The 15,354-nt window shown below is 43.8% G+C and overlaps 1 protein-coding gene across 1 annotated transcript in view; it reads right to left on the bottom strand.

Annotated features, from left to right (window-relative positions):
• The window catches only part of RBM28 (RNA binding motif protein 28), a 1,154,212-nt gene that overhangs the window by 444,555 nt on the left and 694,303 nt on the right, over window positions 1–15,354 (bottom strand). Inside the window, exon 12 of the mRNA XM_044088621.1 lies at window positions 3,215–3,353. Coding sequence (XP_043944556.1) covers window positions 3,215–3,353 — 139 coding nt within the window. The remainder of the gene's footprint in view (window positions 1–3,214; window positions 3,354–15,354) is intronic.

Here is a 15,354-nt window from a genome sequence, read left to right as displayed (position 1 = left end):
AATAGATTCATCAGCATCCGAGTCCTCGTAGGCCTGGAAGGATTCTTCCTGGGAATCTGAATGGCCTGAGTCACCAGAGGCTTCATCTGAGGAAAGGGTATCTGTCTGCTCAACCCTAGGCCTTTTGTCTGCAGGCAGCTGAGAACCTCTGTCTGGATGAGCCTGAGAGCCTCTGATTAAAGAAATTAGATCTGCAGCTAAAGTCATGATCTGTTTATCAGAAGAGGGACCCTGGGAAAAAGATTTAGGAGGGTGAGACTTAGCCTGGCTGGCAGCCTTAGCACGTGTGTAGGCCTTGATGGACATAGACACTGGAGGCCTAGCTGCCCCATGTGCAGGAGTAACTTTGTCCACCGATATGGTGTCAGGCAAATCTTGGGCTTCGGTTTCAGGAGGAAAATCAACAACCGGCACCGGGGTAGCCTCCGGGACCGAAGTGTGCGGTAAAGCGGTGTCATCGGTCTGGAGCGGTTGAATTACCGCCTCCGAAGAGACCGATGCACTCGCGGTAGGTTTTGGCGTGGTGTCGGTGGAAGTCGTGGGCCGAAAATGTCGGTCCCGGTCCTTCCGTTTTTTGGAAATATGTGATGTCGGTTGTTCCAACGGCATGATATAGGAGTAATTTTCTCCAAAAAAAATTCTTCAGCAAATTCTGCCCGGCGCCTGAGTGTGCGCCTATTGAAGCAAGCACAGGCAGCACAGGCCGAGACGTCATGGTCCGGGCCAAGGCAGGGCAGGCAGTAAGAATGGAAGTCCTTATGAGGTATTTGTTTACCACAAGACAAACTAACTTTTGCAGTTTTATCTGACATCGGCTGAGGCAAGAAAAGGTTCCCCAACGGGGTACTTAGCTTTTTGATGACTTCGGTAACTGAAAACACAGGAGCTGGCCGACCGGCACTTGCGAACTGCTTCTGCTTCGGGCACCGCGCGGCAAGAAAGACTGAAGAAGATGGCGTCGGCTGATGCTTTTATACCCCAGCCGCTCTGACGTCGGGGAAGAGGCGACAACAGCCGACGCCGGACCCAGACTTTGGAATCCGGCCGACCGAAGGGCTGCCTGAGGCAGGACAACCCATATGTAAGGACTGCAGTTGCATTCTTGAAGGACATCAGGTCATACTTGTACAGGTCTTGCTTAGTAGTCTAAAATCCATATATACATTTAATTAATTAATTTTATTTATTTATTTATTGTCATTTGTTAACCAGGTTGGCCCAACTGAGCCAGGGGCCCATGTTTAGTGGAGACCCGAGGAGAAAAGCTCTAAATACAATTATAGTAATATACAGTGAAACTAAAATTACAATAGACCTATTGACAAGAACTTGTACATAAGATGAATCTTCTACTTTGTACAGTACTGAACATGTTTTAGCAATAGAAATTATATAACAGCAAAATAAAACTGTATGCAAGAAAGCACGACTCTACCACTGAAAGAATTAAGACTTGAATTGTAGCAAAAATGGACTGGTGGGCTGGTACCGGTGGATGTATGTTTCTGAACATGGGTTGTTATAGGAACAAGTGACAGAATGTGACTGGTGGAGTAAATATTTAAGTATCTGTATTGGTTTACCAGAACAGTTTGCCTGGGCACAGAACCAGTGGAGGCCCAGAGAGAAAAGCTCCAGCATTACAATAATACAAGAAACAGAGTCACCAAAACAGAAACTTAAAATAATACATGAAGCAGATTCATAAAATAAGCACATACATCTGTAGCACTCGTTGATGGTAACTTACACATTGCAATCATATTTAACTATTGACCATCTCAGCAAAAAAAGAGTACAGAATGGGGAACAGCAGAATATAAAAGCGACACTAGTTTCTAAAGAATGCCAGTAGTGTTGTAAGGAGCGTTAGAAAGTGTATTTAAAGTGAGTATAATTAATTCCAGCAGAATTTAAGTTAATAAGAATAGGAAGATAGAATTATTAAAATTATTTTTATTATGGACAATTGATTTATACAGGACACTCCTGATTATCCTGACATACCTATGTATTGATGGGGCAGGTGATAAGTTCAGAGATGGTAAGTAAAGAGAGGGTGAAATATTTGGATTATCCTGATGCATTACAAGAATATAGCTATGAGAGTGTTAGATAACTGTCGAGTTGTGTTTTGAATGAGAAAGGGTCGTCACTGAGCCTTACGATTAGAGGAAGCAAGTTCCGTATTTTGGAGATGTGGTTGCCACAGAGGGCTTCGACTTCTAACTTGTTAGTATTATGCATCCTTAGTAAGGATTTTGAAATTGTAACTGTAGCATTGCTGTCATTTAGTAGTCACAATGCAGAGCAGATTACAGAGTATGGGTGAGGAGTAAAAATTAGGGTTGGAAGTGGGTAGGCATAGGTTGTAGTTTTTCTGCTCTCTTCTGTGAGAAATTTATGTATGAGGTATTAGGCTCCAAGTTTATGATGCCTTTATTACTACTACTTGTATGGGTAAGTCAAATTTTAGAATATTATATATTGTGACCCTAAGAAATTTGGTGTGTAACTTATTGAATTTGAAAGTTGTTTAGGGAAGTAATTGGTAGGTCTAGTTTAGTACCACTGTGTGATCTGGGAGTGAAGAGGAGTAACTTGGTCTATTTGGGGAATTTAACAAGAGTTGAAAGCCAGGATTCAATGGAGAAAAATGATTTTCAAGTTTTTGTTTGCCATGAGTTAAAATTTCCTGCTGTACAGATGAACTTCAAGTAGTCTGCATACTGTACCTGTAAGCCATGTACAGGCTACCTGACGGTCTTTTATAAAAATGCTGAAAAGTAAAGGCTCTAAGACTGACTGCCTGAAGTAGCCCTAGTATAACTGTGAGAAAAGACAGTTTGGACTCCAGCTTGACGTCTTGGTGCCTGTTTGAACACCAGTTACTGAACCACCATAGGGCTCAGTTTCAGAGGCCTGTGATATGCCCAATAAAGAATCTGTCAAGGAATATCTTTGATAACAGACAGTTCAGTACAAGAAAAATGGGACCCCCTTACACTTACAAAGATAAAGAAAGGCAAGCTACAAAGGTACTTTACAGGACAATGCAGCATCAGTACACTGCTGATAAGTCAACCGTATGCTATAACACAGGCAGCCAGATAAACTGCCCAGGAATGGGAGAAAATAAAAGTAACCTGTCTGCATACTCAGATTTGCCCATTCTTGTTTTGCAGCAACTTGAGAAAGAGAATAACATACTTACAGCCCTCTCGAGCCAGGTACAAGTTCCTACTTCCTGTTGACTTTTTAGCCTTTGTTTTGTTCCGCAGGTTTACAGCCTCCTCTCGAGTCACAGCTATATCTATTTTTAACTTTCTCCCATCCAGTTTCAGACCACCTCCCTGAAAGAAAAAAGAAAAAAAATTAAGTCCATCTATTCTGACATACAAGCAAATGTTATTCTAAAGTACTTAATTAAACACACTAGATATAAAGGTCTATGTTTTGCAGATGGTTTGAAAGTGCTGCCTGGTTAAGTGATGTGCTCAAAGTTATAATGTATAAAAGCAGAAAGGCATTTTATCTAATAAAGACTTACAGGATGAAGCTCAGTAGCACCAATCAGTCTCACTTCTCTATTACATACAGTGAAACATGCAAAAAGTTCCAAATGCAGCAATAAGTTATCAGACTTTCAATTATCCACCAATTCCTGGAATACTTGAACAACCTGGTTGACAGAAGTCCAAAGGGTTCCAGAAGCTCCACCTCAACATGCCTATGTTCATGGAAGCAAACAGTCGAAAGGTCTACTACTATGAAAGGAAGCTCATACCATTATCAGTTCAACTGTTTTTTTTTTTTTCAAAGGCCAAAAAACTCTACTTAGACAGAGAGCAAATGGGTAAACAAAAACAAAAAAGGAACACAAATACACACGTTTATAATAAACCTGTACTATGAAATGTTCAGGTACAAGGGGCAGAAGGACTGACAGCACTCCTGCTTACCAATACATGTTTTAGTACTAGGAATCTGGCTGTCATTTTGAGATACCCATTACACCAGCAATCCCCAGCCTTGGCCAACTCACTGCAATGATGTGGTGGGGAATGTTTATTGAGATATGGTTTCCTCCGTTTTGGGGTAAGAAGTCAAGAGGTCTCTTGACTTACAACTCCTGCAGCATGTCCCACAAAGATGTTCGCAGTCATTGTGAAATTGCTTAGTTTTCCCTATTGCAAATGAACAGCCAAAATGCAATGAAGATAGCATGCTATTCATACACCTGCAAATGTAAAATGTCTACTATGCCTCCCAAGCCCACACCCAAATGGCACACTAATGCAAATCAACAGACCCCCCTCCCCCAGGGACAGATGACAATCCTTATGAAATTAAATCCTTTCCTCCCCAAATGGCTGGCTGATTACAAGTGCCATCACCAAACTTGCTGACTGATACCACAGTCAGGATCTCTTCCTCTATAAATGCACAACGTTTTGAAGACCTACCATACCCTAAGAAATAACATATATTTATACAGTATTAGATAATCTGAGAGAGAACCTTCTTTTAAAACTCAGACAGTGATTCCTTCTCTCAACTTGGGCAGCTCTCTCAGGAACACCTTCAATGGGAGATGTGTCATAAAAGGGGAGCATACTATCCCATGAGCATTCCAATTTTTCTCCATTCAGTGAGCATATTCCTGCAAATCAATCTAAAACAATGAAGGACATCAACAGTGCACAAGGATATATAAATATATGCACATCCCTGGCAAACAAGGGATTGCAACTACTAGATAAAAAGGCCGTTTAGACCATAAAGAGATAATACCAACCTCAAAGACTGATGCTAAAAAAAGACATCTACTACACCTGACATTAGTGGGTCTATAATTATGTACACCCCAAGCAATAAACTCCCAGAGATGCATGAGCATAACTGTGGCCTGAACCAATGAAGTACCACATAAGGCTGACATCTGGATTCAAACTCCAGGTCAAAATGATTGGGAAAAATGGTGTGAATCAACATTATCCACAGCTTAAATCATGCATCATGTCTGTGGAACAGGTACTGCCCAAATTATACACATCTCAGACGAGTCAGAAACACCTGTATGATGAATGATTGAAGCAACTGGGGATAATCTCTGCCCATACGGAGAAGCTCTTCTAGCTGAAGTATGGATGCCAGAAGGAAGGCTCCCTGGCAATTTCAATCACCTCTTACACTCTAGCAGGTAATTAATTGAAAATAAAAGTAGCAGTCAGCTACACCATGACCGTGTCATGGAGCTGGCTGGTGGGTGGGTACGAGGGGGGGGGCTAATTTCCACTTATTAACTAAAAAGCCTGAAGCCGCAACCTTGTCAGCCACCAATGAGTAAAAGGGCAAACTTTTGTCTTCCAACTCTGAATTCTGCAATATGGTAGATAACCAGTGGGAATAAAGTAAATGCATACAGGAGTTATATTTTGTCAAAGCAAGATGAACACGTACACTGCCAGCTCTCCCTTGCACAGATGTTATGAGAACAAAACTGCGAGAACCACATTTTTCTAAGTGGCAAATGGGTGAATAAACAAGATGCCCCACTCAAAAGAAGAACCCTACTAGAAAATACTCCAACGGACTACTGAGGAAATAGCTCAGGAAATTAGCCAGTATATTCACAGTAAGAGGGTCTCTCCTTTGATTCTCGGCTGGAGTGCGGGGAGTGCCTTTTGTGAGGAGACTGCATGTACTCCCCGCGGTTGGGTGGACATTCGAAAGACATGTGTAAATGGGCGTGCCTTCGTTGAAGGTTGAACGTCGAGCTGGCACCTCGGTGTTCATGAAAATCTACTGCCAATCATTAGCGGACCGGAGTTCCGGTGTGGCAACCCCTAACCGGGAAAAGCCGAAAGACAACAACAACATTCAGCTATACTAAGTTGTGAATGACTGAAAGTTACACATCCATCTATGTCTCACTGCCAGATCAACATGATCTCTCATCTCCCTGCTTGTTCACATATTGTATGATGAACTGGAGGTCAGAAACCATCAAGAGAGGGACAGTGGATATAAAAAGTTTATGCACACCTGTTAAAATGCCAGATTGTTGTGATATAAAAAAATGAGACCACAATAAATCATTTCAAAACTTTTTCCACCTTTAATGTGACCTATAACCTGCACAATTTAATTGAAAAACAAACAAATCTGTTAGGGGAAAAATATAAAAAATAAAAAATGTACAATAAGCTGGTTGCACAAGTGTGTGCACCCTTAAACTAATAATTTGTTGAAGCACCTTTTGATTTAATTACAACATTCAGTCGTTTTGGATAGGAGTCTATCAGCATGGCACATCTTGACTTGGCAATATTTGCCCACTCTTCCTTGCAAAAGCGCTCCAAATCCATCAGATTGCGAGGGTATCTCTTGTGCACAGCCCTCTTCAGGTCACCCCACAAATTTTCTATTGGATTTAGGTCCTGGCGCTGGCTGGGCCATTCAAAACTTTAATTTTCTCCTGGTGAAGCCATTCTTTTGTTGATTTGGATGTATGCTTGGGATCATTGTCATGTTTAAAGGTGAAATTCCTCTTCATTGATACTGCCACCACCATGCTTCACTGTGGGGATGGTGTTCTTTTGGTATGCAAATTGTTGTTTTTGCGCCAAACGTACCTTTTGGAATTGTGGCTAAAAAGTTCAACCTTGGTCTCATCAGACCATAACACATTTTCCCACATGCTTTTGGGAGACGATGTACTGTTTTGCAAATTTTAGACAGGCCTGGATGTTTTTCTGTGTAAGAAAAGGCTTCCATCTTGCAACCCTACCCCATAGCCCAGACATATGGAGAATATGGGAGATCGTTGTCTCATGCAGTACATAACCAGTGCTTGCCAGAAAATTCCTGCAGCTCCTTCAGTGTTGCTTTAGGTCTCTTGGCAGCTTCCCTGACCAGTTTTCGTCTGGTCTTTTCATCAATTTTGGAGAGATGTCCAGTTCTTTGCAACGTCACTGTTGTCCCATATTTTCTCCACTTTTTGAAGACCATCTTCAATGTGGTCCATGGTACATCCAATGCTGTGGAATTTCTTTTGTACCCTTCTCCTGACTGATACCTTTCAACAATGAGATCCCTTTGATGCTTTGTAAGCTCTCTGAGAACCATGACTTTTGCTGTAGCAGGCAACCGAGTAAAGGTCAGGAAAATCCTACTAGGACAGCTGAACTGTATTTGGGGTTAATCAGAGTCTCTTTAATTGATGGCACCAAGCAGGCTGTTTACAGCAATAAGGTATGCTTCCTCTTCTGGAACTTGTTAGCCATATACCTGCATGACTGAACAAAGAAGGCCTACCTCAGAAGGGGAATCCAGAATGGGCTGTCTGTGCTGCCCCTACTGAGGAGGTAAGAATAAGCCGTGTTATCCTACAAAAGGCTCATACTACAGTCTGCAGTCTTAGCCACACTGTGAGCACATTCAAGTTTTAGTAGGACATGTTGTAACCCGCAGCAGAAATCATTGATAGGGTACCCGATACCTCCTCCTCAAATCCACAGTCATGGACAGCCAAATGCTTTTCCGGTAATTGATTCAATAAGGAGAGCTGAAATCTGGACATGTGAGACAAACAGCTGAGGGATCTGCCCACTCTAAAGGAGGAAAACACCCTCTTGCCAACTAAGTTCAAAGGTTTAGACTTCTTTGTGGTGGAAAAGCTGCAAAATACTGTGGTTTGTCACACCTAAGCCATACTGAAGAGGTCATATAAGAGTCTGCTCTAATATGTTTGATCAGGATCTCACTCTACCCACCTCAGGATTTACAGAGGGCCATCAAACTTTTTGTCAGTTGAGACATCAGCAGCAGCATCCAGGTGCTTTCAGGCTGCACATAACCCTTGATAACGACGCTTGTTTGAAAAGAGAGACAAATTATCATCCCCAGTGTGAAACGCAGAGATAGCTGCTAACTGTACTTTGTCAGTAGAGGCCACTGCCCCACTTTCAAAAAGATGACCTAAGAATTCTATAACAGAGTGGACAGGGGCAGTGTAAGGGTCTAAATCATGTTGTTGAGACCAGATTATGTATCTCCATTTGCTTCTATACAGTTTTTGAGTGGATTGCTTATGGGTTGATATCAAAATATGACTGACTGTGGAGGAGAGCATAGGTTGTCTGGCTATAAATGGAATTGGAGGAACCAGGCCATCATCTTGAGGTTGGACAGATTGGGATGAATCATTCTGTTAGATGTGACAGAAGGTTTGGAGTAAGTTCCAGAACATATGTTCCCAAAGGTGAGGCCAAAGAAAGGAGAACCAAATTTGTTGATGCCAAAAAGGAGCAATGAGGATTACAGTTCTTTTCACCCCATTTTCTTTCTGGAGAAATTTGGAAATTGAGGAGGGTGGGGGAAAGGCATACAGGAGACTGGGAGACCAGTCATATGTGACAGCATCCCTTGGGGTACTCCCCTGTTGGGGGAAATCAGGGCAAAGTAGCTGATGAATTTGGTTTTCAGGGGGGGATGCAAGAGGTCGCAGCAGAGTTGGCATCATTTGCGTAAAATTTCATCCTCTACTTTCTGGTTGAGGGACCACTTGTGAGGCATGAGAATATATCTGCTTAACTTGTCTGCAACCACACTGAACTTTACCAGAATGTGCACTGCTATCAGAAAGCGGTTGGATGACATCACCCACTGCCACACTTTGAACGCTTCTCAATACAGGGGGTGTGATCTGGTTCCTTCTTGCATGTTTATATACCAGACCACTGAAATGTTGTCTGACTGAATCTTCACTGTCTCCAGAGGAAGAGCAATCTGAAAGGCCTGCAACGCTAGGAGCACTGCGCTCATTTCTAGGATGTTTGTGTGTAAATTGGCCTTGTCAGAATACCATGTGCCTTGAACAGTGTTCCCCAGATAATGCGTCCCCCACCCTATTTGGGAAGCGTCCATGGTCACAGTGGCCTGGAGTTGAGGGGGAACAAAGGGTTGACCTTGTGTTACCTGATCGGATCATGATAGAGCTATCCTGCAGGTGTCCGTAATCATTATCTGATAAGACATCGGTTGATGGGCAATTGACAACTGTGCCACCAGAAGCCACTGTAGTAGTCACGTGGAATCTCGCCAGAGGTACCAAGACTATAGCGGCTGCCATTAAGCCTAAAGCTCGTAAGACATGACGGGTGGCCATCCTCCTGTTCATAAGTAATGTTTGCGTCTGGTGAGCACTCTAGATTGTGGTAGTCTTGCAACGATCTGATTTGCATCCAAAATTGCTCCTATGAACTGCAGTGCTTGAATGGGTTCCAAGTGTGATTTTTCGTAATTTACTGTTATGGCTAGATCTGTACAAAGTTGGATAAACAAATCCCTTGCCCGAATAAGTAGATGCCTGGTTGGGGCAGAAGTGAGCCAATCGTCCAAGTAGGGAAACATGAAGAATCCTTGTCATCTCAAGTGAGCTGCTACAACTGTCATGCACTTGAACACTCTGGAGGTTGTGGTGAGACCAAAGGGCAGTGCTCTGAACTGGAAATGGCTGGCTCCCAGCCAGAAGTGTAAATATCTTCTGGACCACAATGTAGTAGTATGCATGCTGAAGGTCTATGGAGCACATCCAGTCATCCTATTCCAAGAAAGGAGGTATGGACTGTACTGTGACCATTCAGAACTTGTGACGTTGAACCGACATCTTTAATCTGCTGAGTTCCAGAACTGGTCTCCAGTCCCCTGTTTTATTTGTAACTAAAAAGAACCTCGAGTAAGTTTCGAATCTTCTCTGATCTGGGGGGATTTCTTGGATGACTCTCCTATCCAGCAGTTTCTGAAGTTGAATAACTGCCCGATCCCTTTCACCAGGTGGAACATCTGGGATTTTTCTGTTGGGAGGGGGGTCTTGGAAGAATGGAATTGAGTATCCTCTGGATATTATCTTCTGCACCCATAAATAGTTATTTTTTAGCCAGGCTCTCCAGTGCAGGGATAGTCGACCCTCGACTGCCTCGAGAGGCGAGCAATCAGGCTTCCGTTCAGGAGCACTGAAAAGGTCTCCCAAAGAATGGTTCTCTAGACTCATGGTTCTGCAGACCTCCTCTGCCATGTGGACGGTGTCTTCCATAACTGTTCCCCCATCGACCTCTGGGGGAACTCTCTCCACGTGTGTCTTGGTAAGACCCCTGTGATTTCCTGAACCATATTTTGCCACTCCTTAGGGTGCCACAGTGGTGCAGAGGTTAGCATTGTTGCCTCACAGCAAGAGGTTCGCCAGTTAGATTCTCGGCTAGGGGAGCCTTATGTGTGGAGTCTACATGTGCTCCTCGTGGTCACGTGGGTTTCCTCCCACATTCTAAAGACATGCAGTAGGCGGATTGGACATTCTAAACTGGCCGTAGGTGACAGTGTGTGTGCATGAGTGGTGCAAATGAATTACTGCGGCAGGGCTAGCCACCCGGCAGTGTAAACCTTGGCTTGAGATGATTGTCACTGTGAAGTGACACCCCGACCCTAATGTGTAAAAAATGGGAAAAGGTGTTGAGCATGGATGGATGATGGATTTTGCCACCCCCTCTCTGACCTTTAGGGTATGGTGTCTGGGGCAGGGGGAGTTAAAATGTATGCCAATGGCCGAAAGCGTCTTACCCTCCTTCTCACACCTGGATAGTGCGTCTTTAACCTTGGGGCCAAAAAGGGTCATTTCATCAAATGGAGCATTGATGAAGAAGACTTAAAAGGTTTTGCAAAGTCACAGAGGCAAATCCAGCTATGCATTCTCAATGATATGCTGGAACCCACTACTCTACTTGTTCCTTCAGCTGTATGAGAGATAAGCCTCATGAAGTGTTAACTATAGAATGCATGGTTGCCAGCTGGGAAGCCACTTTCTCCTAAACTCCCTCAGCTACAGCTCCTTCAAGAGTATCTGACAGCTACTTGATCAGATCCCTTTGTAACGTAGTAAATTGGGAAAGGTGATTCAGCGACTGCAAGATAAAGGTTGCTGAAGAAAAGGCTCGCTTCCCACATCTATTCATCATCCTGGAATCCTTATTCAGAGGATGGATAGTGGAATTCTCTTCCAATATTTCCTTTTTAGTAGCTGCCACCACCACCATGGCATCTACTCCAACCCTTTCTGTCCAAAAAGCTTTGTTGGCTGGTGCTATTTCTTTCAAGAGGTTCATCAGTGGTTAGCTTTTTAGTTAACTGATCAGCATAAACTCTTGGTATTGTATCGTCATTGGCAGCCGCCGTGGTGATAAAACTTCTGAGTTTGGTTCAAGAGTTGTAGCAGGGGCCTCTGTGTAGAGATAGGTCAGCTGTACTTTGATCAGTTCAGTTTTCGCGCCGCCGAAACCGAGACACTTTTTTGTTTAAGCGTGGTTTTTCGCCGAAACGATCATGAGGCGCGAGGTTTATTCTTGCTTTTTTTTTTCGCGGTTAGTCGAGTGATCCCGGAGGATAATGTACGCAAAAAAATCAGAACCAAAAAACTGTTCTGTTGAACTGCTCCGGCGCCCAAGCTCAAGCGGTTGAAGGAAGCGCAGGCAGGCACAGCAGGCTGGCCGCTGCTGGGCTGAAGTAAGAGGGAGGCAGACAGTAAGAGGGAAATCTTTATGAGGTATTTGTTTCCCCACAGGTTAAAACAATTATTAACTTTCATCGGGCTGCCTGACGACAGGACAACCCAGCTGTATGACTGCTGCATGCATCCCCAAGGACATTAATCTTATTTGATCTCTGGGGAGTTGGCTCAATGGAATCTGGGCTCTCCCATGCCCGTCGAGAGATCAATTCTATGAGCTCATCGGTGGTCGAAGAGACTCAGGAGGTAGACAGTCTGGAACCAAAGGCCGATAGGTACACAGACTCCTCAGGAGAAGGATTACTGGACTGCCAACCACCTCTGTGTTTTAAAATCTCCAAGATATCTCCAAAGGAAACATCTTCAGGAGGTGACCGTGGGGATCCTTCTCGCTCATTGAGGTCAGTGTCTTCTGTGACTGACTCCTCAGTGGAGTTCAGACATTTCCTCTTGCAGGTCCTCTTCCGTGGGACATCATCAGTGGGGTACTCTGGGGAGGTATCAGAAGAGGCAGGAGTACCCTGGTGGGTATCCTGTGGCCTTAGTTCCCACTGTCCTTGAGGAATGCCTTGGGTAGAAGTGATGCACAGGGAGGGGAATGGCACTGGGGATCCGAGGGGGGGAAGTGAATTCCTACTTACAGAAGCAGCTATGGCTCTCTCCAGAGTCCCGAAAGTAGACTGCTCCTGACTGGAGAGGGAGTCCATCTCTGACAAGCTATACTTGTGGGGAAGAGGTCCCTTCCAGCTTTGAAGACAGCTGGCCCGGGGTGGAATCTGGTACAGAGTTCACCTGAGTGGAAGTCCCAAGATGCAGATACTGCTCAAAGTTTTGGTGTCAACTGCACTCGTGGTCCACCACCAGGCTTGCTACATTTCCGGGAGCTCTCCGGCTCTGAAAAAGTAGAAGAGCTCCAAGCAAGTGCCTGACCTGATGAAAAATAAACCTTCGGATCTGAACTAGTCATCTCTGGGTGAATTGGATCAGAGGGCTCCAAGACTTGAGCTGAAGTCAGAGGAGGAAGGAAAGGGGGAGTGGATGGCTTGGACAAACCTAACTAAGACCATTTGGGTTGAAGCCGAGGGGGACTGAGTAATTCCCTGTGTCCATAAAATCTTCTGTACCACCCGTTCCACATCCTCTTCTGTAAGGCTTTTGGTAGAATGAGAAGATGAAGTCGAAGAAGATCTTGGTCTAGATAGAAAGAGATATGGAATTCTCAACAGCACTGGATCTAACGAAGGGGCGTACAGAGTCCTTGGCAGTGAAGCTATAGGTCTGAAATGGCTGGAGATCAGATCCAAGCACAGCAGCTCTGACCTATCTGGATCAGAGAGGCTCAGCACTGAAGGAGCCAGATCCGATGATGAATCATTCAGAGCTGAAGGCCCCGAACAAGTCATGCAGACCGAGGATTTAGAAGATTTTGATCTCTGTTCCAAAGGGTCAGACAGAGCTGAGGAAGGTCCTTTCTTCCCTCTACCACCAGATTTAGAGGCATAAGAAGCTGGGCTCAACTGAGCCAACTTAGATTTTACTGCAGATTTCAGGGGACCACCAGAAATGGCCTCACTAAAGAAAGATGGTAATAATTCCTTAAGAATAAGTTCGTTCTTCTGTTCAACCAGGGCCCGGTAGTTGAAGGATTGACATACAGTGCAGTCTTCCTGAAGATGATATGGGCCCAGGTAGTACACAAATAAGAGACTGCAAGTCATTGTAAGGCATTTTCTGACTGCACTTGGTGCACTTCTTGAAGCCCAAGGGCTTCTTGTTTCTCAGCTATGACAACAGTAAAACAGAGAAGGCCGTGAGCACCAAAAAACAGCTAATGAAAAGGCCACACACAATGCATATATGCACACAGAAGTACGAGGGGAAAAATTAAAGATGGAGAAAGATTTGATTTAAAGCGTAAAGAGTATAAGAAAGTGAGGGGCTACTGACGATAGTACCGTAGATGCCACTAGGGTATAAGGGAGGGAAAGGGAAGGAAAAGTAACCTAATTAAAAACTGTTACTGTGGAAAAAAGGATCTTAGACAAAATGGATAGGAAATGCTCTTACTACACAGCAAAAAAAAGAACCCAAGAAAAGTCTGAAAAATCTAACAATATCAACTGAAAAGTCCAAGAGCTAATGGTTAGACCACGTCTTCGCAAAGCGGCAAATGAGATCTGAGGTAACAAGGAGAGGTACGCTGTGGGTAAAGGGAGGTGTCCAACAGCTTGTTTGGTTGCCATGAGCTTAGTAACAGCCAAGTCGGATCTGATGGTTTAGATCTGAAACCATACGAGAGGAAGAAATGAAAAACTGACAATATCACATAGAATGTTTATATCATGCATTTCTTATATCTTTTATATGCTCTGACCCTCAATTCAGATTGGTCATGCACAAAAATGAAGTCAAGTGCATGATCAGCATATGACAAGTAGGAGGTGACCAGCCAACAAAAACATCGCAATGCATTTGGTACTGATGGCACAGAGGGGGAAGCTTGCTCTGGGTATGGCTCTAGCATCAAATTTGGTCCCCTACTGATGTACTTCTGCATTTGTGCAGCTAAATCTCAAAATAACAACTATAAGAATCAATCAGAGGAGGTTAGAAGACACTTGAAAAGCAATTTACAAAGGAACAATGGAAAAACATCAATATTACTCCCACGTATGCAACAAAGTCCGGATGGTTCAGGATTTTTGCTTGGAAGTGTTTGCAATGGTATTTTTGTATCCCAAGAAAACTTCAGAGAATGTTTCATCAGGTATTCAGCAAATGCGGGAGGTGAGATGAATAACAGAGGTAACTGAGAACATGTGCCCTGGGAATGCAACAAACAGGCAGATTTTAAAATTCCCCCTAGAGTGTGTTGCCAAAAATGCTGGAGGAACAAATGGTTATAACTAAGACAATTATTTTTTTGAGATGGTACTAGTTTCTGAAAGTACAGTTGTGTACACTTACCATAAATGTAGATGTTCAAGTGTATTCACTGTTGCAGTCATTACATTTGGGAAATCTGCTGGCAGGTTGCCCTCAGTCTGCCTGATTAACAAAGTCTTGGGTCCTGCGTCGGTTGCTGTCCCTTCTTCCATGACGTCAGGTCGTCAGGGGTATAAAACATGCAGCCGACACCATTACATCAGTTTTTCTTGCCCCAGATGTCAGGTGCCTCCCAAATGGGGAGCTAATAACCTAAAACACAAAAAATATAACTCCAAACAAAAGCAACACCAAAAAGGCTTTTAAGCATAAAGGAGGTACAGTAAGAGAAAAACAAGGGGCTGGAGGGTGGGTAACCAAGACTACAACAGTGAATACACTCGAACATCTACATTTATCATAAGTGTAACAATTGTACTATGTTCTTCGTGTTTCACTGTTGCAGTCATTACATTTGGGTAGATTCCCAAAGCTATGGTTGGGAGGATGGATTTATACAGCATTAGGAGCAGCTATAAGGCCCTGCAGGACAGCAGTGGCAAAGCCAGCTCTGGATTTAGAGAAGAGAGGTAAATGGTAATGTTTGGTGAAAGTATGAACTGAGCTCCAGGTAGCAGCTTCTGGAATGTCTCTGGTAGGAACCCCTCTGAGAAAGGCTGCAGAAGTAGATGCAGCCCTGGTTGAATTAGATTTGATCCCCTTGGGGATAGGTTCATAGGTTCATACTAGGCTATCTGCCCTGGGGCAATTATAAGCCTAGCCCGATTCTGTATGGCTTACGCCACCCCTTGATTTGAGTATACTGTGCCCTTTTTAAGGTTTAGTTTACTGTGCCTCTGTCTAAT

Source organism: Protopterus annectens, chromosome 11.part0 (assembly GCF_019279795.1).
Source record: "Protopterus annectens isolate FY-2018-M chromosome 11.part0, PAN1.0, whole genome shotgun sequence".
In the NCBI taxonomy this organism is placed as follows: Eukaryota; Metazoa; Chordata; order Ceratodontiformes; family Protopteridae; genus Protopterus; species Protopterus annectens.
The sequence above is the reverse complement of the archived record's forward strand: the minus strand, read 5'-3'. Positions and strand labels throughout refer to the sequence as shown.